This window comes from Aotus nancymaae, unplaced genomic scaffold (assembly GCF_030222135.1).
Source record: "Aotus nancymaae isolate 86718 unplaced genomic scaffold, 86718_ANA_hifiasm-v0.15.2.pri h1tg000021l, whole genome shotgun sequence".
Classification (NCBI taxonomy): domain Eukaryota; kingdom Metazoa; phylum Chordata; class Mammalia; order Primates; family Aotidae; genus Aotus; species Aotus nancymaae.
Window position 1 is genome coordinate 9,378,004 of NW_026988433.1, and position 24,471 is coordinate 9,402,474.

At 43.7% G+C, this 24,471-nt stretch overlaps 1 protein-coding gene across 5 annotated transcripts in view; it reads right to left on the reverse strand.

Moving 5' to 3' along the window:
• Nucleotides 1–2,183: 2,183 nt before the first annotated feature.
• The window catches only part of TCTN2 (tectonic family member 2), a 37,537-nt gene continuing 15,249 nt past the window's right edge, over nt 2,184–24,471 (reverse strand). For 2 of the 5 annotated variants that reach the window (XM_064379612.1, XM_064379611.1), the window contains exons 7-19: nt 23,672–23,798; nt 20,800–20,941; nt 19,596–19,644; nt 19,391–19,455; nt 17,803–17,937; nt 17,483–17,560; nt 12,490–12,570; nt 11,750–11,861; nt 8,895–9,001; nt 4,736–4,892; nt 3,231–3,356; nt 3,009–3,097; nt 2,184–2,478 (exon numbers count right to left, since the gene is read on the reverse strand). In XM_064379612.1, coding sequence (XP_064235682.1) covers nt 2,375–2,478; nt 3,009–3,097; nt 3,231–3,356; nt 4,736–4,892; nt 8,895–9,001; nt 11,750–11,861; nt 12,490–12,570; nt 17,483–17,560; nt 17,803–17,937; nt 19,391–19,455; nt 19,596–19,644; nt 20,800–20,941; nt 23,672–23,798 — 1,372 coding nt within the window. In that variant the 3' untranslated portion in view covers nt 2,184–2,374. Of the gene's footprint in view, nt 2,479–3,008; nt 3,098–3,230; nt 3,357–4,735; nt 4,893–8,894; nt 9,002–11,749; nt 11,862–12,489; nt 12,571–17,482; nt 17,561–17,802; nt 17,938–19,390; nt 19,457–19,595; nt 19,645–20,799; nt 20,942–23,671; nt 23,799–24,471 lie in introns of those variants that run through there. The other 3 variants (XM_064379613.1, XM_021670001.2, XM_064379614.1) reach the window with 2 other exon arrangements.

Here is a 24,471-nt window from a genome sequence, read left to right on the forward strand (position 1 = left end):
ACTAAAAAAATAGAAAAATTAGCCAGGTGTGGTGGTGGCCACCTATAGTCTCAGCTACTCAGGAGGCTGAGGCAAGAGAATCGCTTGAACCTGGGAGGTGAAGGTCGCAGCGAGCCAAGATTGTGCCACTGCACTCCAGCCTGGGTGACAAAACAAGACTCTGTTTCAAAAGAAACCAACAACAACAAAAGATACAGTAAGAACTGTGAAGGTGAATTAAAATGGCTGAAGTTCAGACAGTAATTGACTCAGACCCCAGCTCCATGAGTCCAGTACTGACCCAGAATCCTAGGTCAGCCCTAGTGCGGTTACGGGAAGGCCCAACACCACCACAGAAAAGATGCTGAAATTAACAGTGTTTCCAACATGCAGAAACTTACGACGTCTGCAATGACTAGCTCATCCCCCTGTTTGAAAATGGACTTAAGACTGTAGGAAAATTTAAAATTCCCCCTGAGCAGGAACTCTGCAGTGAAGATGAAACAGCACATTTTATATGGTGCTGGGTAATAGCAGGCACTAGGAATTCCATCAAAAACTATAAAAGGGAAAATAATCACTTTTCAAAATTAGGCTTAATTAACATACAAAATCCATCTGAAACAACTGAATTACCTGGTACACAAAGAAAACTTACAGGTGATGTGCTATGTGACTACTGTAGGACCGTGGCTAAAAACATCTATTCCAGGGCCAGGCACAGCAGCTCATGCCTATAATCCCAGCGCTTTGGGAGGCTGAGGCAGGCAGATCACTTGAGCCCAGGAGTTCAAGATCAGCCTGGATAACACAGAGAGACCCTCTTTCTCTACAAAAAAAATAAAAAAATAAAAAAATAAAAAAACTAGCCAGGTACATGCCTGTGTTCCCAGCTACTTGGGAAGGATCACTTGAGCTCAGGAGGTTGAGGCTGCAGTGAGCCATAATCAGGCCACTGCACGCTAGCCTGCGTAACAGAGTTAAGATCATTCCTCGAAAAAAAAAAAAAAATCCATTCTCCTCACCATGTGGGTTTGACTGTCTCCATGTGAGGGGCCATAGGAGAAATTTGTCAAGACTCAACCAGGAAAAACTATCTTTCATTGATAACCAGTTGATTTTTAATGAATGGATCTCATAATTCCTATAGCTAATCATACTTGGGTTTTCGTAAACTGGGGTCTTGGCAAGCCATGGTGGTTCATGCTGGTAGTTCCAGCATTTTGGGAGGCTAAAGTGGGAGGATCGCTAAAGTAAGGGGTTTGAGACCAGGATGGGCAACATAGCGAGACCCCATCTCTACTGAAAAAAAAAAAAAATAGCCAGGCGTGGTGGCACATGCCTGTAGTCCCAGCTACTTGGGAGGCTGAGGCAGGAGAATCGTTTAAACTCAGGTGTTTCAGTTTACAGTGAGCTGTGATCGTGCCACCACACTCCAGCCTGGGCAACAGGCTGGAGGAAGAACGTGTCTCTAAAAATAAATAAATAAGTTAACGAATTAGGGGTGTGCTTGTGCTAAATGCAACCTTTGGCATATATTTCAGGGGCTTACATGTGCCCTGGTTTGTTTTACTTTTCTCCCTTTATTATTTTCCTCCCCTGGTCCCCACATCTTTCCCCATCAATTATTTCGTGTTTTTGTATTATATGCATTTTTAAGGATTTCTGAATCCTTTCTTTGGAATATGGGAAACATTAATCAACATGAATGTATTAAAAATTAAAGACTGATTCTCTCTGGTATAAATAAAACTCCCATAACTTTTAGTAATTTGTCCTAAAATACAATAAAAAAAAAAAAACTTTAAGTAATTTGTGATAAGCTAAAATTGCTAACATTTCTTGAGTTCTTCTCATGCATTTTACTCAGTCCAGGACAGTGATGAGAATGTTCATTCTGCATTGTTTGGAACATCTGGATGGCTACATATGTGAATTAAAGTCACAGGGCACTTAATAAAAATGTTCTACAAAAATAAGACATTTCATTTATTAAAATTTTTTAGAAAAGCATACAAGACTACAGCAAAGCACTGAAGTCAAGGTCTAGAGTCTTTAAGAAGTCAGATGGGCCAGTTGCAGTGGCTCACGTCTGTGATCCCAGTACTCTGGAAGGCTGAAGTGGGCAGGTCATTTGAGCTCAGGAGTTACAGACCAGCCTGGGAAACGTGGCGAAAACTCATCTTTACCAAAAATACAAAAAAAAAAAAAAAAAAAAAAAAAAGCCAGGCATGGTGGAGCATCTGTGCTCCCAGCTACTCAGGAGGCTGAGGTGGGAGGATTGCTTGGGAGGCAGAGGTTGCAGTGGGCCAAGACTGTGACACTGCACTCCAGCCTGGGTGATAGAGTGAGACCCCATCTCAAAAAAAAAAAAAAAAGTCAGGTGGTTGTCTAACTACAGACTGCATATTCTGGCCCAGGGGTTGCTGAGGAACATGGCCAATGTGAGGAATGACAGCAACAGTAAGCCCTTGGCAACACACTGAGAATACGGCTCCCCTGAAAAACAATGAACAAAATTAAGCAGCAGTATTTCTTAACTCTTTGATAACAGCATAGGAATAGGCTGGGTGCGGTGGCCTCATGCCTATAATCCCAACACTTTGGGAGGCCAAAGAGGGCAGATCACTGGAGGCCAGTTTGGGACTAGCCTGGCCAACACGGTGAAACCCCATCTCTACTAAAAATACAAAAATTAGCCAGGTGTGGTGGTGCTAAGAGGTACTCCAGAGGCTAAGGCACGAGAGTCATCTGAACCCAGGAGGCAGAGGTTGCAGTGAGCCAAGGTTGTGCCACTGCATTCCAGCCAGGGTGACAGAGCAAGACCCTGTCTTAAAAAAAAAAACCAATGTAGTAGAAATAAACTAAGCCAAAATAGTAATGGTGATCACTTGTAAGTGGCAATATTATCTGTAAATTTTGTTTTAAGTTTCTATATGTTTTACACTTTCTGTAACATTTAGCTATCATTTAAAAAATGTTTTAAATTGACATAACATAATTGATCACAGAAATCTGTTTCACCCTACCTTGATAATACTGAGTCCATGGATATAGAAGTTGTGGCCAACACACCTCATTTCTGTTGCAGTCATACTCTGTATAATTGATCTGGAATCTACAAAACATTTTAGAGGGTTACAAAAACTACAAGTGAAAAGCATCAAAACTTGATTAAAGGAATAAACTTCCAATTTTCAAATATATATTTTTCTGCTTCCTAATGTCAACTAGGTGAGCAATTGGAATACCTTGTCAGGGGGCGGGGTAACTGTGCAGGAATTTTAATAAACTGGACCGATGCACTGATAGGGAGAAGGTCGGCCTTGTGCTCACAGGTAAGCCCACACTGGTACTGCCAGTTCACCGAGGAGAACCTAGGAGGGAGAGATCACATGGTCGGCATAGCCACCATTCAGTTCTATTCCACGAAGAATAGCAGGTAACGGATGCAATCACAATATAAGCTGAGGTTCTCTTAAGAAGTTTCACATTCTACCTGTGCTGTTTTTTTCTTTGTATTATGTCCATTTCCACAGACAGACCCAAGGAGAGAGAAGAGAAGCTCATAATAACCCTCATGGACCTATTACCCAGCGACAGCTGCCAGTATTCTTGTCAATCTCACTCCTCTCCAGCCAGGGCATTTTACACAGGTGCTATCAAAGGTAACTTTGTTCATCACCTGTTTTTCTCAAACAATGTAATAATAAAAGCAGCAGCTAGCCACTTATTGAGGGCTTTCCATGTTCAAGGCACAGAAATCAGGCACTTTTTACACACCATCTCATGTTATCCTCAAGAGTACCGTGGAGGTGGTAACTGCACTCACATTTGCTCTAGCAGAGCCACCACTCCCCATTCCCGGTTCAGTGAACCAGAAGGGACTGGCCCCAATCCAGAGGTGCACCTATCATCTGAGCCTAGTCAATCAGAGCTGTCCATTGCCCCAGCCATAGGGATTGGTTTAGAAAGGAGCATGTGACCCAAATTGAACCAATAAAAGTCTGCCTGGATCTATTTTGAGAAAGAGGAGGAAGGAGGGTCTCTCCCCACTGGACTTGCCGCAGTGACATAAGCCTGGATTGCTGGTGTTCATCTTTGCCATCTCTTGAGGAGAACCTCCCTGAGAATGAAGCCAACCCAAAGGAAGAGGAGAAAGAAAATAAAAAGATCTCTGACCACACTGGAACCATGAACCATGAACTAGCTGTAAGTGGATTACTCTGAACTTGAACCAAAAAACTCCCCTTTTTGCTTAAGTCAGTATGAACTGGGCACCTGTCACTTAAAACTGATGGAGGCTTGATACATAAAGATATTATCACCATATTACAGAGGAGGAAACTACAGCTTAGAAAGGTTAAGTGATTGCCTAGTGCCACACAGCTCCTCAGTGGGGCAGCCATGATTTGAACCTATCTGCTGCCAAAGTCTCTAACCACAGGCAATATTCTCTGATCAGCATGTCAGTTACATTCATGGGTTTCAAAATATACTTAGCACTGAGTAGCCCTTATTCTCCTTTGTACTCCTAAAATACCTTGCAGAATCTTTTACACATAGCTTTATAAATACTTGTGAGACCAAGTCTCCATAGTTCATACATATTCCATATCTGCATATAAATATCTTGTTAATAATTGCAAGTTGTAAATAAACAATCAGATTCTAAGTGAGCATTTCCCTATTGTTCAGAACATCCTCAACCTTCCTGACTCTCTCTAAACGACAGTGATCCAAGATGTGATCATACCTTGTCTCTACGCCAAGTATCTCCTGCTGAGTAATCCCTTCCACTGCACCAGCATCCGAGATGAGGATGCGGATGCTCAGCTGAGCAGGAATATCCAGGCAGATGCCATTCACACTGCCAGCCGGCGGGTCCGCACCCGAATCAGGGGCATCTACACCTATGGAAATGTTAAGTTCACACTTTTCAAAGAATAATTTGATAAGTTTTCTTAGGATTTGATGTTTTCCTAACCAAAATGGGAAATAAAATTAGGTAAGCATCACATTAATGAGGCTTTAGTCTCTTACAGGCTCTGCTTACTTGTCACTCCGAAACTGTGTTATCCCTTGAAGTCTACAAGGCATAGGATGGCACCACCTACCAAAAACTGTGTTTAAAATGTTTCCTTGTATGTTAAGCCAGTCACCGGAACTTAAAAGCCCTGACCCACATATTAAAGCCATAAATCATGACTCAGTTTTCAAGCTCCCCACTGAAATCTACCCAGCCTTTGAACAAAACACATATAATTGTAGCAAAATGCCATAGTTATTCCATGCAGTCACAGTTCTAGCAAAAGCTGTGTAAGACATTTAAAATCCATACTAACAACTTTGGGCCAGGCACAGTGGCTCACACCTGTAATCCTAGCATTTTGGGAAGTCGAGGTAGAAGGACTGCTTGAGCCCAGGAGTTTGAAACCAGCCTGGACAACATAGCAAAACCCCATCTTTTAGAGAAAAAAAATACTCAGGCAAGGTGCCACATACAAGTAGTCCCAGCTACCCAGGAGACTAAGGTGAGAGGATTGCTGCAGCCTGGGAAGTCAAGGCTGCAGTGATGGCACCATGGCACCACTACACTTCAGCCTGGACACAGGGTGAGAACCTCATCTCAAAAAATAAAAATAAAAATCAGCCGGTCACAGTGGCTCACACCTGTAATCCCAGCTACTTGGGAGGCTGAGGCAGAAGAATCACTTGAACCTGGGAGGTGGAGGTTGCAGTGAGCAGAGATCATGCCACTGCACTCCAGCCTGGGCAACAAAGTGAGACTCCATCTCAAAAATAATAATAATTAAAAATTTAAAAAACCCAAAATCCATACTAACAACTTTAGTATGTATTAGATAGATAAGTAATTTCCTAATGTGTTATCATAATATTAATTGGAAGAGAATGAAATTGAATGAGAAATCAATTTTCATTCACCTTGAAAACTAGCACTCATGAGAAAACCCAGCAAGGTCAATGAGAGGAAGTGGGGTAGGTTCTATGGCTCCTCTGAAGCGGGGGTCTTTGCTCCTTCGGGAATTCTGAAGGTCAGTAGCGCTGTTTTTATGCATAATTTCCTTATACATGTGTCAACACCACTTCTCCTCTGCTTATTAACCAGGATCAAGGTTGCATTTTGGCTCAGACGTGAAATAAAAGCTAATCCCTTCCACCTTGAAGGCAACAAAATGTCATTACCACACTGATTTCGTAACTAACCAACCTGGGTTCTCCATCTAGACATTTCCCCTACCTTTTATTTCCCAAGTGCTGACTTCTCTCCAGCCCTCAGGGTCATCCCATAGCCTATCTATCTGGCCTGGGTGGCAGAGCCCAGGGCTTAACAAGCTCGACCTCTGGGTTCCATTTGCAAATGAGGATCTGGGTCTGGGCCCCGTGCCCTGAGCACCAGCTGGATAAGCAAATAGCAGCCTGAGTGCCCCGTGGGGGTAGGGGTCCAACAGGACTACCTCCCCAAGGCAGAGAGTGGTCTGGGGCACCTCAAGCTCACAGACATACCACATGATCCATGACCACCACGAGGGCAGGGAGGGTCCTCATCACCATGACCCCAATCACAAGGAGCGGGCACAATACATGTGTGTGTGTCTGGATGGGCCCTTGTGTGAATTCCAGCCCACTGAGCCCAGCTGACCTCAGAGGGGATGGAAAGGGCAAGGGCAGGATCCAGAGGGCTGCTCCCCAGGCAGAGGAGGAGGGCACAGCAATGTCTACAGGGAGAGCAAGGCAGGGGGAAAGCAGAGACACATAATCACTGGTCTCTTTCTGGCCCCAAAAGGCAATTAACTAGCTCAATAAAATAAGTTTTCTCTTCAAAGTATTTACACATTCAAGACTCCCTAAGAAACTGGGAAGACGTTACTTAACTTACTACCAGGGCACAGAGAAAAGAAGTTGGAACCCTGGGTGTTCATTCTAACTCTGCCAAAACTCACTGTGACCTTAGGCCTCTCCAACATAAACCAGTGAGCTGGATCTCCATGACTCAAAGGATATTTGGGATTTGAGGTGAAATTGGGGCTGGTGAAGAAGCTGTAAAGTCTGTCTAACCTTTACTCCATGTGCATGTGGTGTATCTTCTTCCCTTTGTGTGCGATCTACTTGCCACTCAACACTGCAAATACCTTTGGCCAAAGGCACTGGGCTGTCAAGTCTTTTAATCTGGCCCCCATGATCCCTGCTGTTATTAGATCTGTTCTACCTTAATCACTTACTTTCTTAACAACTTTATTGAGATATAATTGATATGCTATACACTCTACCCACTTAAAGTGTATAATTCGATGGTTTCTGGTATCATCATAAAGCTGTGTAACAATCAGCAGATTCTATTTTAGAACATTTTATTGCTCTGCAAACAAAGAAATCCTTTATCCATGGCAGTCTCTCCCCATTTCCTCCCAACTCCTCAGCCTCTGGCATCCACTAATCTGCTGTGTCTATACATTGTCCATTCTGGACATTGCACATAAATTGAGTCATACAATATGTGGTCTTTTGTGTCTGGCTTCCATCACTTAGCGCAATATTTTCAATCATTTTATTTTCTTTTAAGTTAACAAAATTACCTTTATAAATTACAAAGTCTCTGGGTGCGGTGGCTCACACCTGTAATCCCAGCACTTTGGGAGGCGGAGGTGGGTGGATCACGAGGTCAAGAGATCGAGACCATCTTGGTCAACATGGTGAAACCCCATCTCTACTAAAAATACAAAAGATTAGCTGGGCATGGTGGCGTGTGCCTGTAATCCCAGCTACTCAGGAGGCTGAGGGAGGAGAATTGCCTGAACCCAGGAGGCAGAGGTTGCGGTGAGCCGAGATCGCGCGACTGCACTCCAGCCTGGGTAACAAGAGCGAAACTCCGTCTCAAAAAAAAAAAAGAAAAAATATAAATTACAAAGTCAATTCTCAAATGCCTGTGTTCCTGGCAATCAAAAACAGCAAGGCAAACTGAAGTGCACTAAAAATCCTCAAACCTAGCTTGGACTTTGTTTTAATGTATTTTATTTTATTTCGTTTTATTTTTAGAGTCAGGATCTTGCTCTGTCATCCAGGTTGGAGTGTGGTGGTGTAATCACAGCTCATCACTGCAGCCTCAAACTCCTAGGCTCAAGCAATCCTTTTTCCCCAGCATCCCAAATAGCAGGGACTGTAGGGACATGCCACCACACCTGACTAATTTTTTTAATTTTTTGTAGAGACAAGGTCTCCCTATGTCAGCTTAAGATCTTTTTAAATAAAAAATATTTTTTTAGAGACAGTGTCTCCCTATGTTGCCCAGGCTGGTCTTAAACTCCTGGCCTCAAGCAATCCTCTTGCATTGGCCTCCCAAAGTGCTGAGATTATAGGCATGAGCCACTGCTCCCAGCCTGGACTTTATTTTACAAAGATTATTGTTGGCCAGGCTCAGTGCCTCATGCCTGTAATCTCAACACTTTGAGAGGTTGAGGTGGGCAGATCACTTGAGCCCAGGAGTTGATGACCAGCCTGGGCAACATGGCAAAACCCATCTCTGCAAATAATACAAAAAATTAGCCAGATGTGGTGGCACACACCTGTAGTGCCAGCTACTTGGGAGGCCAAGGCGGGAGGATCTCTTGAGCCTGGGAGGATGAGGCTTCAGTGAGCTGTGATTGCACCACTGCACTCCAGCCTGGGTGACAGAATGAGACCCTGTCTCTAAAAACTTTTTATTCTTATTGTGAATAAGAAGAAAAAGACATGCCAAGTTTCCTGCCTGGAGAGCTAACCCTTGAACAAACATCCAGTTAAGCGCAGTTAAGCCTCAGGAAGATGACCTACAGGGTTGGGACCTAATGTTACAACTACAGTTGGTAGTCATAGCAACCAAGTCACAGGCTTTATTGTACCCCGCTTTGACTTACGTATTATTTCAAGCCAGCCATCACTAAGATCAGTGTAATCGGAGTTGCCTCTCATTGCAACATGAGTCGCTTGTATTAATGAATTAAGTCTTTCAACAGCACTCACCCTGCAAGAGAGTAAGACATTTCTCAGCTCATGGACAGCAGGTCTTGTCCTAAAGCCCTTTCCAGTGAATGTCCAGGTTTCACTTCTAAGTGCTAAATGAAAAACTGCCAGAGGGGCCTGGCGCAGTGGCTCACGCCTGTAACCCCAGCACTTTGAGAGGCTGAGGCAGGCGATCACCTGAGGGCAGAAGTTCAAAGCCAGCCTGACCAACAGGGAGAAAGCCTATCTACTAAAAATATAAAATTAGCTGGGCGGGGTGGCACATGACTGTAATCCCAGCTACTCGGGAGGCTGAGGCAGAATAGCTTGAACCTGGGAGGTGGAGGTTGCGGTGAGCCAAGATTGCGCCATTGCACTCCAGCCTGGGCAGCAAGAGTGAAACTATGTCTTAAAAAAAAAACTGCCAGAGGAACTGGCATTAAAAACTGGCGGGATGTCACCCATGGAATGGGTGTGTTTGATGGCCTTCCCAGGATGGACCTACACAGCTGGAGGAGGACATAGAGAAGCAATCTTTTACTTTAGACTTAAAATATTAGTAATTTAGCCAGGTGCAGTGGCTCATACCTGTAATCCCAACCCTTTGGGAGGCTAAGGTGAGAGGATTCCTTGAGCTTAAGAGTTCAAGACCAGCCTGGGCAATATAGCGAAACCCTGCCTCTACTATAAATACAAAAATTAGCCAGGCATGATGGCACATGCCTATAGTCCCAACTACTCAGGAGACTAAGGTGGGAAGAGTGCATGAGCCTTGCAGGGTTGAGGCTGCAGTGAGCCAAGATCGCACCACTGCACTGAAGCATGGGTAACATGGCAAGACCCTGTCTCAAAAAAAAAAAAAAAATGTTAGTAACAAGTTGGGATCACATGGCTCACAGATTCTGCTGACGGTTACCAAACTTAAGAGGTGGTTAGAGCACACATCAAGTTACCAGGATAAACTGGTGTGCCAGAGTGATCCAATAGTAAAAGTAACCTAAATATCTAGCTGGGATTTTGAGTCTTAAAATTAAGTGAAGACTAAGCATTGGAACGTAGCATCCCTCCTGCTTCCCGGTACTGTCAGTGGAGGGCATAAATCTCAGGAACTGCGAGAGAGGGACTCTGCCCATGGACTCAGACCTCACAACCCGTAATCAGGAGCTGCTGCCAACAATTTATACCAGTTTTCCTTAACTTCTCAATGTCTCCCCCGTTTTCTTCCTGCTCCCCAAAGAACTACACATCTTGGGATATGTGACAGATAAAATGTGTGGAAGAATGCACTCAGGCTGGGCACAATGGCTTACACTTGTAACCCCAACACTTTGGGAGGCCCAGGCAGGTGGATTGTTTGAGCCCAGGAGTTTGAGACCAGCCTGAGCAACATGGTGAAACCCCATCTCTACAAAAAATATGAAAAATCAGCCAGGCATTGAGGTACACCTGTACTCCAAGATATTTGGGAGGCTGAAGTGGGAGGATCACCTGAGCTCAGCGGGGTCGGGCTATAGTGAGCCGTGATCACACCACTGCACTCCAGTCTGGATGAGAGTGAGACCTTGTCTCAAAGAAAAAAAAAAGGCAAGCCAAAAAGAATGCATGCAAGCAAAACCACAATGAGATATCACTTCTCATCTATTAGGATGGCTACTGTCCAAAAAATACAAAAAACAGAATATAGGCCAGACACAGTAGCTCACGCCTGTAATCCCAGCACTTTAGGAGGCCAAGGCAGGTGGACCTACTGAGCCTGGGGAGGCTGAGGCTGCAGTACACCATGATTGTACCACTGCACCCAAGCCTGGGCAACACAGTGAGACCCTGTCTCAAAAACAAAAACGTTAATCACCCCAATTATACCTTGCCCTGGCCTTTTTCATAGCTCTAGGAGTATAGAGTTCCAACGAGGCCGGGTGTGGTGGCTCACACCTGTAATCCTAGCACTTTGGGAGGCCTTGGTGGGCAGGTAATTTGAGGTCAGGAATTCAAGACCAACATGGTGAAACCCCGTCTCTACTAAAAATACAAAAAAATCAGCCAGGCGTGGTGGTGCATGCCTGTAATCCCAGCTACTCAGGGTGCCTGAGGCAGGAGAATCATTTGAACCAGGGAGGCAGAGGCTGCAGTGAGCCGAGATTGTGCCACTGCACTCCAGCCTAGGTGACAAAGTGAGACTTCATCTCAACAACAACAAAAAAAGGTTCCAGTGAGCTGAACAAACTTTGGCAGAGAAATCTGCTTAAATGTGGATGAACTGGCTTTAGTCCCAAGAAAGAGGTCTATTTTCCCTCATATTGATGTTTGGATCAACTCTAAATTGTATTACATGTCTGTATTTATTTATTATCACTTTTACAAGTTTTAATTGACTCTAATTTTTCATAATTAATGTTGTCTTTGATATTCATGTAGTGAATCAATTTTTTTTTAGATGGACTCTCACTCTGTTGTCCAGGCTGGAGTGCAGTGGTGCAATCTCAGCTCACTGCAACCTCTGCCGCCCAGGTTCAAGCGATTCTTCTGCCTCAGCCTCCCGAGTAGCTGGGATTACAGGCGCCTGCCACTGTGACCAGCTAACTTTTGTATTTTAGTAGAGACAGGGTTTCACCATCTTGGTCAGGATGGTCTTAAACTCCCGACCTTGTGATCACCCGCCTCAGCCTCCTAAAGTGCTGGGATTACAGGCGTTGAGCCACTGTGCCCGGCCATGAATTAATTTTAAGCAAACCATTCACATTGCAGATAAATTCATCAATGAAATACTCACCTGAGCTGCGTACAATTTTCATTAATCCCAACTTCTAACAGGCATCCAGAGAGTGCATTTTCTCCAAATAAAATGGGTTTGAAATTTGCTGATGTACACAAACCCCTTCCAGCTACAAAAGAAAAAGATTATCCTCTTGCTACTTTTTGCTAAATAAAAGTAAAGATTAACTTCAAAGGTTTTCTTGAAAAACAGGGAGAAAATAGTAAATAGAAATAAAGTTTCCAGTTTTCAAAAGCTGAGATCACTGTTAATCTAATCCTTTCAAAGCTGAACAAGGGTGCCTTTTTGTATCAGAATTCCTAGACCCTGAGCGGTGGTTTCTGGTGGTTTCTTCAGAAAACGATATTGCCTCTGGCAGATGTGGGTAATGATCACTGACCACAGATTTCCCATAGTTCAGAATGAAGTTATTCTCCTGTCTCCAATTAGCACCATCCTGGGCTATAGGCAAGAACAGCATGGGACTCTCGAATCAATCTCCTATTTAAATCTCTTTTACTAGCAACCAGCACTTTAGGTGCAAACAAGGTTAGCATTTCTCCTTAAAAAGCTGTAGAAGCATGAAAAACCACCACCACTGTTATTCAGCAGCATGTACCTCTCTGCTAAATAAGCCAACCAGGCTTTAAAATAATTGAGCACTTGATTAGATTACTACATGCTACAATATACAAAATAAAAAATACTTCTAACACCAGTTTGCCAGAGGGCTAATCATAATGATCAAACCAGATTACCTGACTGCCAAAGATGTAAAGTCGTGACATTATTCGTCCTGTTGGTATTTAGAGCTCGGACAGGCTTGCCAAGTTGGTAACCTAGACAAACACGACAAAGGAGAATGAGCATGTTTCCGCCTATACTCTAGCACAGCAAGCCGTAACTCAGCAAATACAAAAGAGAAATACAAAATGAAAGAAAATATATAGACGAAGCTTTCTAAAATACCCTTGAGAGAAAGATGAAACCTTCATTAATTGCTTTTTTGTGTGGTGTTGTTTTTATTTGAGACAGAGTCTTGCTTAGTCACCCAGGCTGGAGTGCAATGGCACAATCTCAGCTCACTGCAACCTCCACCTCCTGGGTTCAAGCAATTGTCCCACCTCAGCCTCCCGAGTAGCTGGGACTACAGGCACCCAACATCATGCTAATTTTTACATTTTTGTAGAGACGGGGGTTTCACCATGTTGGCCAGGCTGGTCTCGAACTCCTGACCTCATCATCCGCCCACCTTGGCCTCCCAAAATGCTGGAATTACAGGCATGAGACACCATGCCCAGCTCCTTTTTTTTTTTTTTAACAGACAAGAACATTCATTCAATATAAAAAATACATTTTAACAATAAAACTTGAAAAATAAATTGGAGGCATGAGTCAGTCTTGGACCTCTCCTGCAAGAGACACAGAGGTGCTTATCAAGCCAGTTAAGGAACACTTGCTGAATGATAATACTGCTTATTACAGGGACTTATAGAAGACATTTAAACCAAAGTAATTTTTTTTTTTTTTTGAAATGGATTCTCACTCTGTCGCCCAGGCTGGAGTGCAGTGGTGTGATCTCAGCTCACTGCAACCTCTGCCTCCTGGGCTCAAGTGATTCTCTTGCCTCAGCCTCACAAGTAGCTGAGATTACAGGTGCCCACCACCACCTCAGGCTATTTTTTTGAATTTTTAGTAGAGACGGGGTTTCCCCATGTTGGCCAGGCTGGTTTCTAACTCCTGACCTCAAGTGATCCACCTGCCTCAGCCTCCCAAAGTGCTAGGATTAAAGGTGTGAGCCACTGTGCCCAACCATAATCTTTCAATGGAACCTTTTCTCAGTAAATCCATTTAACCCCAAGGTCTGTTGCTAGGTCATATTCCTATCCATCTCCTATTAATGCAACTTATTGCTTCCAATATTTTACTGTGAAAATGTTCACATGTACAGAAAAGTTGAAAGTAATACCATGAACATCAATACAGCCACATAAAAATCAACTTTGTTAATATTTGGCCATATTCACCTTAACTATATCATACAGGTTGCACATCCCTTATCTGAAATGCTTGAGACCAGAAGTGTCTGGAATGTTTTCCGATTTTGGAATGTTTGCATATACATGAGTAATCTTGGCTGTGCGCTTTGGCTCAAGCCTATAATCTCAGCACTTTAAGAGGCCGAGATGGACAGATTACTTGAGGTCAGGAGTTCAAGACCAGCCTGGCCAAGACAGCGAAACCCCATCTCTACTAAAAATACAAAAATTAGCCAGGCATGGTGGCACAGGTCCCAGCTACTCAGGAAACTGAGCCATGAGAATCACTTGAACCCAGGAGTCAGAGGTTGCAGTGAGCTAAAATCACACCACTGAACTCCAGCCTGGGCCACAGAATGAGACTCCATCTCAAAAAAAAAAAAAGTTATCTTGAGGACAAGACCCAAGACTAAACATGATATTCATGTTCCGTATACATGTTATACATATAGCCCAAAGGTAATTTTATACTATATTTTTAATAATTTTGTACAAGAAACTTTGTGCATGAAGTTTGTGGACACTGAGCCATCAGAAAGCAAAGGTGTCAGGTGTGGAATTTCCCCCTTGTGGCACCATGTCGGTGATCAAAAAGTTTCAGATTTTAGAGCACTTTGGATTTCAGATTTTCAGATTAGAGATGCTCAAATTAGATAAACATGTACATATACATATGGGGTTTTTTTGCAGGACCATTTAAAATAAGCTAGGTGCAGTGGCTCATGCCTGTAATCTTAGCACTATGGGAGGCCAAGGTGGGTGGATCACCTGAGGTTAGGAGCTCAAGACCAGCCTGGCCAACAAGGAGAAACCCCAACTCTATTAAAAATACAAAATTAGGCCGGGCACAGTGGCTTAAATGCCTGTAATCCCAGCACTTTGGAAGGCCATGGCAGGCGGATCACCTGAGGTTAGGAGTTTGAGACCAGCCTGACCAATATGGAGAAACCCTGTCTCAAAAAAAAGAAAAAAAATTAGCCAGGCATGGTAGCACATGCCTGTAGTCCCAGCTACTCAGGAGGCTGAGGCAGGAGAATCGCTTGAACCCAGAGGCAGAGGTTGCAATGAGCCGAGATTGTACCACTGCACTCCAGCCTGGGCAACAGAATGAGACTCTGTCTTGAAAAAACAAACAAACAAAAAACAGGGTCCAATCAGGTTCATGCATCGTTTTTGTGTTTCCAGCTTTACGTCCCATCATTGCTGAACACTCAGCCTCGCCACGTGTATTTCATGCGCCTATCTGCCTCCTAGGTTTCACTCAGGTTACCCCCAGTCCCAATACGCACCATCTGCTCTTCAAGGCACAACCCCTCCGCACAACCCCAGGATGGAAACTCACCAAGGGCAGGGACTCCAACTGGCTCACTGCTTTATCTCCAACACTGAGAGCAATGCCTCATGCAAACTGGACACTCAAGAAAGCTCCTTAAGGATCAGAAGTTTGGTTCAATAGCTGGGAGCAGTGGCTCATGCCTGTAATCCCAGCACTTTGGGAGGCTGAGGCAGGCAGATCACTTGAGGTCAGGAGTTAGAGACCAGCCTGGCCAACATGGCAAAACCCCGTCTCTACTAAAAATACAAAAATTAGCCAGGTATGGTAGCTTCTGCCTGTAGTCCCAGCTACTCAGGAGGCTGAGGCAGGAGAATCACTTGAACCTGGGAGGCAGAGGTTGCAGTAAGCCAAGATTGTGCCACTCCAGCTTAGCAGACAGAGCAAGACTCTATCTCAAAAAAAAAAAGAAGTTTGGTTCAATGATTAACTTTCTCCTCCTCAGAAGTTCTAGATTACCTGTGCACCTGTGCATAAGTCCGTCATTCATTTTTTATCTTGCGTTTTTCACTGTTTGCTCAGCTCTGGCTCTTAACTATTTTTTTTTTTTTTTTTAAATAGGGTCTCATTCTGTTGCCCAGGCTGGAGTGCAGTGGTGTGAGCACAGTTCACTGCAGCCTCAACTTCCTGGCTTCACTGTCTTAACTTCCCAGGCTCAAGCCATCCTTCCACCTCAGCCTCCTGAGTAGCTGGGACTATAGGCATGTGCCACCACACACAGTTAATTTTTTTTTAATCTGCGTGTATAGACAGGGTCTCACTATGTTGCCAGGGCTGGTCTCCAACTCCTGGGCTCAAGCCATCCTCCCGCCTTGGCCTCCCAAAGTGCTGGGATTACAGGCGTGAGCCACCAAGCCTGGCCTACATTGTTTCTTAAAAAGTTAATTTTAGGCCAGGCATGGTGACTCACACCTGTAATCCCAACACTTTAGCAGGCTGAGGTGAGCAGATCACTTGAGCCCAGGAGGTTAGGACCAGCCAGGAAACATAGCAAGACCCTATCTCTTCTTTTTTTTTTCTTTGGAGACAGAGTCTAGCTCTGTCACCCAGGCTGTAGTGCAGTGGTGAGATCTCAGCTCACTGCAACCTCCATCTCCCAGGTTCAAGCAATTCTCGTGCCTCAGCCTCCCAAGTAGCTGGGACTACAGGCACATGCCATCACACCCGTCTAATTTTTTGTACTGTCATAGAGACGGGGTTTCACCGTGTTGCCCAAGCTGGTCTCGAACGCCTTAGTTCAGGCAATCTGCCCACCTCAGCCTTCCAAAGTGTTAGGATTACAGGTGTCAGCCACCACGCCCAGCCAGCAAAGACTCCATCTCTACAAAAAATACAAAAATGAGCCAGGCATGGTGGCACACGTCTATAGTTCCAACTACTCGGGAGGCTGAGGTGAAACGATCACTTGAGCCTGGGAGGTTAAGGCTGCAGTGAGTTGCGAACATAACCACTGCATTCCACCTTGGGTGAAAACTTGTTACTATATACAATAGACTATGTAAAAAAAATAATGTTGCTATCACAAAAAGAATACCATGTCGGCCAGGCGTGGTGGCTCACACCTGTAATCCCAGCACTTTAGGAGTCTAAGGTGGGTGGATTACCTGAGGTCAGGAGTTCAAGACCCGTCTGGCCAACATGGCAAAACCCCATCTCTACTAAAAGTACAAAACTTTGCTGAGCGTGGTGGTAGGCATCTGTAATCCCAGCTACTTGGAGGAATCATTTGAACCCAGGAGGTAGAGGTTGCAGTGAGCCCAAATCGTGCCATTGCACTCCATTCTGGGTGACAAGAGGGAAAATCTGTCTCAAAAAATAAATAAATAAGAAGAATACAGTGTTAAAACAGAGAATAAAGAGGCTGGGCAGTGGCTCATGCCTGTAATCACAACATTTAGGAGGCTAAGGCCAGGGGATCACTTGAAGTCAGGAGTTCAAGACCAGCCTGGACAACATGGTGAAACCCTGTCTCTACTAAAAATATAAGAATTATATTAAAGTGAGAGATCCTGGGAGCCTCTCTTTGGAGAAGTAGCAGATAAATAAAGCTTCCTGTGTTGTGTGGTTAAAAAAAAAAAATTACCAGGCGTGGTGGTATGCACCTGTAATCCCAGCTACTCAGGAGGCTGAGGCAGGAAAACTGCTTGAACCCAGGAGGCAGAGGTTGCAGTGAGCCGAAATTGTACCACCGCACTCTAGCCTGGGCAACAGAGCAAGACTCTGTCTCAAAAAAAAAAAAAAAAAAAGAGAGAATAAAGAAAAAGGTCAGAGTCAGAAACTAAAACTGGAGCGAGTTACTTATAATCATCCTGATGGTGGCTAGGAGTATCAAACTAAAATATGTTTGTAAGATCAATGACTGTCATATACTCATCTTACCTGGATTTCCAGATAATTCCTCCTCATTACCACTATTATAGCTTAAAAATTTTACTACAAATCTCTGCGTCAGTATCCCTAAAAATAAAACAAAATAAAAATATAACATGTACCATTTCACTAGGAAAAGAAATTATTCTCCATAGTGTCTTACTTAAAATTGCATTTTGACATGCAAAATATACTCATTGATTAAATCATAAATGCACATAGAAACAAGTCTGACTGAGTTTTATGGGTTATAATCATGAGAAACGTGAAGAAAGAAAAAAAAAAACACTTTTCAGTGAAAGCATGCTTGCTACCCTCATCAAAGTTACCTTTCTGGTGGGTATTAATCTCTGCCCTAATAATTTTGACATTTATTTCACTGATTGTATTATTATTCCATTTGAAAATATAATGTTCTTCCACATTCACGATTCTGAGGGATGATCCATTATTTAAAGGAGCTTCTGCAAATACAAGAAAATGTTCATAAATTAAAGACCCTCTTTGAGCTTGACTCTATTACTGGGAAGTTCCCTCTGCCTGTGTGCCCTTCCCCGAGTGCCTGCCCCTGCCCTCCCTATCTCCCTTTCCCTAACACGCCCCGGTCACTGATTCCTCGAGGAAGCCTTCCCTGGCCCACCAAGTCAGCATAGCTGCCTCCTCTATGCCATCACAGTACCAGAATGAGATCTGTCCCTTTCATTTCTGTATCCCCAGCACCTGGCTCATAGCTTGCCATGGAGCACACACTTGGCAAAATGTTTGTGAGATGAAAGACCAGAGGGTCACTTCCATAAGGCCAGGGGCTGGCTGTCTAATTCCTTACTATAGCGTAGAGCTCCACTAATATTTGATGAGCTAATGAATACATTTGAGAATTACAACACATCAGAAAGAGACACCCAGCACTTTGGGAGACCAACGCAGGTGGATCACCTTAGGTCAGGAGTTTGAGACCAGCCTGGGCAACAAGGTGAAATGCCGTCTCTACTAAAAATAGAAAAATTAGCCAGGAATGGTGGCAGCTGCCTGTAATCCCAGCTACTCAGGAGCCTAAGACAGAAGAATCACTTGAACCCAGGAGGCGGAGGTTACAGTGAGCTGAGAACACGCTACTGCATTCCAGCCTGGGCGACAGAGCAAGATTCTGTCTCCAATTAGTAAAAAGAAAAGAATCACATATATCCTTCATTAAAAATTTAAGTCCTGGTAAAATCAGCCAAAATCAGCCAGACACAGTGGCTCACATTTGTAATCCCTGCACTTTAGGAGGCTGAAGCAAGTGGATCACTTGAGGTCAGGAGTTTGAAACCAGCCTGACCAACATGGTGAAACCCCATCTCTACTAAAATGCAAAAATTAGCCGGGCATGGTGACAGGCACCTGTAATCCCACCTACTCAGGAGGCTGTGGCAGAAGAATCATTTGAACCCAGGAGGTAAAAGCTGCAATGAGCCAAGATCACACCACTGCACTCCAGCCTGAGTGACAGAGCAAGACTCTATCTCAAAAAAGATATATATATATCAGCCAAACTCTACATAACTTATTTGGCTGTATCACAATTGCAAAGTTTAATTATCTAAAAAAAAAAAGAAAAGAAAGCAAAAGGTGAACATACTGTGTCCTAAAGAATTCCTTAACTATCAAACATTTAAGAAAAGGTTCATGGAAGCTGGAACTAGTAGGGATGGTGGAACTCACAGAAGCCAGGACTGTGGAGGAACAGGCCAGAGAGTACTCTAAAGCCCAGCAAGACAGAATGAGGAGCAAATGAAATGCTCCTGGCATAGTCTCCCAACTATTGTGAACCTTTTTAGATGACTAATAAAATACATACTCTGGGGCTATATATTACTTGTAAGAAATGACACATCTGTTTCTGAAGAAATGATCTCAAAGTGTAACATTAAATACCTGTCCTGGTGATGAATTTGTCTAGGTCAGTTGCTTCCTCATAGATGACTTTTGGTGTAACTATGCCTAAGAGAGACATAAATTAACTTCCACAGGAGTAACATGGCCCACCACGATCACACTTACTCAGGCAAAGTACAGCTCATCAAGCAAACAATGCAAATAAACCTGCCCAGGCTGCCAACTGCAAAACTCTCCCCACTCCCCAAAAACCATCAGATAGGAGTCCCAGTCCTCTTTGCATCTAATTATAACTGAGGAGGAAAATCCACAATAAACAAACAAAAAACAGGGTGACTGTGACGTAAAAACAAATATGCAGTTCACTGCTGGTGGCAATACAAAATGGTGCAGACATTGTAGAGGACAATTTGGTGGGTCCTCAAGAAGTCATATTAGCATGATGTGTCAGTTCCACTCCTAGGTGTCTACCCAAAAGAAATGAAAACACACATTTACGCAAAAATTTGTACACGAATGTTCACAGCAGTGCTCTTCACAACAGTCAAGATATCAACACAACCCACATGCCCATCAACTGACGAATGGACAAACACAATGTGGTCTGTCCATGGGATGGACTATGACTCAGTCATAAAAAGGAGCGAAGTGCTGACACACGCTGGAACATGGATGAGCCACGGAACACCACGCTAAGTGAAGAAGCTAGACACAAAAGGCCACATATGTATGCTTCTATTTCTAGGAAACATCCAGAATAAGCAATCCATGCAGACAGAAAGCAGATTGGTGGCTGCAGGGGCTGAGGTAGAGGGGTGGGGAGTGACTGCTAATGGGTACAGATGCCCTTCTGAGATGATGGAACGTTCTGGAACTATAAAGAGGTAATGGTGGCATAACAGTGTGGAAGGTCCTAAACGTCACTGAATTGTACACTTTAAAATGGTTCGTTCTGGTGGGGCGCAGCAGCTCACATCTGTAATCCCAGCACTTTGGGAGGCCTAGGAGGGCAGATCACCTAAGGTCAGGAGTTCAAGACCAGCCTGGCCAACATGGTGAAACCTCATCTATAATAAAAATACAAAAATTACCCAGGCGTGGTGGCAGGCACCTGTAGTCCAAGCTACTCAGGAGGCTGAGGCAGAAGAATCGCTTGAACTCAGGAGGCAGAGGATGCAGTGAGCTGAGATTGCGCCACTGCACTCCAACCTGCACGATGGAGCGAGACTCCGTTTCAAATCAAATAAAAAGGTTAATTTTACGTTATTTGAATTTTACTTCAATTTCAAAATATTTAATATGCAACATGCTGTCTTATGGAACTAAACAATTGGCAGTTAAAATATTATTTGAAGTTGAACCAGTAAAAATGATTTATACTCTCATGAGATCATAGTTTATCTTCATGCTTGGGTCTGTGTTCTTTTTTTCAAAGAAATACAACATACCTCCTAAGGCAACATTCTTGATCTTCGCATTGATGATACCATCTCGTTCTTGGTATGCCTCCAAATTAATAACGCATTTAACATCAAAATTGTGAAGAAATGCCACTGGAGCGTCCTGCATACACTGCCCAGCCAGGGACACCTGAGGGTGAAGGGCAAAGCCAACAGCTTTATGGCCTCCCTCCTAATCATACAAAATAGATCAGCAGCCCTTAAAATTGTTCTTTCTGCAGCCTGCTCCCATTGCTGGTCTGGCTTCAGCAATGGCAAGTTCACTGACTAGTTGACCAGCTTTAGCAAAACATCCAACTGATTTGCCCATCAAGGTCTGGAAGCCATTGGTTGTGGAGTCACAGCAAATATTATCTAATAAAAACAAAGAGGCCGGATGCGGTGGCTCACACCTGTAGTCCCAGCACTTTGGGAGGCTGAGGAAGGCGGATCACAAGGTCAGGAGATTGAGACCATCCTGGCTAACACAGTGAAACCCCGTCTGTACCGAAAATACAAAAAATGAGCTGGGCATGGTGGCACACGCCTGTAGTTCCAGCTACTTGGGAGGCTGAGGCAGGAGAATCACTTGAACCCAGGAGGCAGAGGTTGCAGTGAGCCGAGATCACGCCACTGTACTCCAGCCTGGAGGACAGAGCGAGACTCTGTGTCAAACAAAAAAAAAAAGAAAGAAAGAAAAAGAAAATCCCTTGTCCTGTTCTGTTTACTTTGCAGAGACATGATTACACTCAACCTCATTTTCTCTCCCTCATCACCACCAGAGTTTAATACCATAAAAATGGATTCATATGAACAGGAAAGAGAAACTGTTTCACTTTCCAAGCTTTCTTCCCACAAATATCACTCCTCATAATGTTGAACTTAAAGATTTCAGGGCCAGGCATGGTGGCTCATGCCTGTAATCCCAGCACTTTGGGAGGCCAAGGCAAGCAGATCATGAGATCAGGAGTTCAAAACCAGCCTGGCCAACATGGTAAAACCTCATCTCTACTAAAAATACAAAAATTAGCCAGGGCGTGGTGGATGGTGCCTGTAATCTCAGCTACTCGGGAGGCTGAGGTAGGAGAATTGCTTGAAACCAGAAGGCAGAGGTTGCAGTGAGCTGAGATCGCGCCCCTGCACTCTAGCCTGGGTAACAAGAACAAAACTCCATCTCAAAAAAAAAAGAAAAGAAAAGATTTCAGGTCAGGAGCAGTGGCTCACATCTGTAATCCCAACACTTTGGAAGGCTTTAGTAGGAGGATCATTTGAACTCAGGAGTTCAAGACCAACCTGGACAATATAGTGAGACCCCATCTCTACAAAAAGTAAAAAATTAGCCAGGCAGAGGCTGGGTGCAGTGGCCCACATCTGTAATCCCAGCACTTTAGGAGACCAAGGTAGGTGGATCACCTGAGGTCAGGAGTTCAAGACCAGCCTGACCAACATGGTGAAACCTTGTCACTACTAAAAATACAAAAATTAGCCAGGCATGGTGGTGCATGCCTGTAATCCCAGCTACTTAGGAGGCTGAGGCAGGAGAATCACTTGAATCCAGGAGATGGAGATTCCAGTGAGCCAAGATTGCATCACTGCACTCCAGCTTAGGCAACAGAAAAGACTCCATCTCAAAAAAATAATAATAAATAAATACGAAATTAGCCAGGCATGGTGGCATGCACCTGTAGTCCCAGCTACTTGGGAGGCTGAGGTGGGAGGATTGCTTGAGCCCAGGAGATCGAGGCTACAGTGAGCTGTGACTGCACCACTGCACTCCAGCCTAGGCAACAGAGCAAGATCCTGTCTTCATTCACTCATTCATTCATACATACATAAATGATTTCATATAAAACCTTAGAGCCTTAAAATGTTTTTCAAAATTTCAATGACAAATAAAATGATGTATTTATCTAACCATTGTTTTTTATACTGGAGCCTACTTGAGGGTAGTAGGTGGGAGGAGGGAGAGGATCAGAAAAAAAACATATTGGGTACTTTGGCTTGAGTGACAAAATAATCTGCACAACAAAACCCCATGACACAAGTTCACCTATATAACAAACCTGCACATGTACCCCTGAACCTAAAATAAAATTTTTTTAAAAAAAGAAATAAAGAATGATAGTTACTTCCGGCCAGGCACTGAGGCTCACGCTGTAATCTCAACACACTGGGAGGCCAAGGCAGAAGGATTTTGAGGCCTGGGCAACACAGTGAAACCTCCATCTGTACAAAAAAAAATTTTGGCTGGGCGCGGTGGCTCATGCCATAATCCTAGCACGTTGGGAGGCCAAAGTGGGTGAATCACTTTAGCCCAGGAGTTAGAGACCAGTCTGGACAACATGGAAAAACCCCATTTGTACAAAAAAAATTAGCCAGGAATGGTGGCACACGCCTGTAGTCTCAGCTACTTGGGAGGCTGAGGTAGGGAGGATCACTTGAATGCAGGAGGTCAGAGCTGTAGTGAGTCAAGATCATGCCAGTGCACTCTACCCTAGGTCATAGAGCAAGACTATGCCTCAAACCAAAAAAATGTTTTTAACTTTAAAAAAAAAAGAAAAAATGATAGGTACTTCCATGGAAACTTATAGAAAACCTTTTGGTTTTATTTTGTAAGTTCACTCTAAGTTTTAAGCAGACAGTGATTAATTTAAGAATAACTATATGTTTTATTAATCTGGAGAACATAAATAGTTAGGTCCCTAAAAGGTACAAAAGAGAAAAATAAGTAACTTAAAAAGAGATTTTATATACTCCAAGAATGTTAAAATAAAAAAAAGAAAGAAAAAAGAGATTTTAAAGAGAAATATGACTTAAATTAACAATAATAGGACAGGAAAAATAAGAGAAGGGTCTAGCGTATGAATACTGACGGGATTACCTGCGGGATAGTGAAATATGCCTTCTTTACAGTCATAATTGGATCTCCTTGTTTGTAACCAAAGTCTGCAAAGTCTTTTGGATCAGCGTGCACATACACTTCAAAGGAAGAGTCCTGTTTGGGGGAGCTGAAAATCAATAAGAAAAGCTGCATAGTGTCAGTTATCTGCAAAAACACAATTCTTCCTTAATGTTGTTCTTTACTTTTTTTCTGAGATGGAGTCTCACTCTGTCACCCAGGCTGCAGTGCAGTGGCACAATCTTTGTTCACTGCTACCTCCACCTCCTAGATTCAAGGAATTCTCGTTCCTCAGTCTCCTGAGTAGCTGAGATTACAGGCTCCCGCCAACACACCCGGGCTAATTTTTTGTATTTTTAGTAGAGATGGAGTTTCACCACGTACCCAGACTGGTCTTGAACTCCCTGCCTCAGGTGATCTGCCTGCCTAGGCATCCCAAAGTGCTGGGATTACAGATGTGACCCACTGCACCTAGGCTCTTTACTTTTTTAATTACAAAAATCACAGAAAAATTTTTAACAATACCAAACTATAAAATACAGAAAATTAAAATCCCCCACGAGCAACCACTCCTTCGCCTCCCCTAGAAAAGCACCATGGGGCCGGGTGCGCTGGCTCACACCTATAATCCTGGCACTTAGGGAGGCTGAGACAGGTGAATCACCTGAGGTCAGGAGTTCAAGACCAGCCTGACCAACATGAAGAAACCCTGTCTCTACTAAAAATACAAAATTAGCCAGGCGTGGTGGCGCATGCCTGTAATCCCAGCTTGGGAGGCTGAG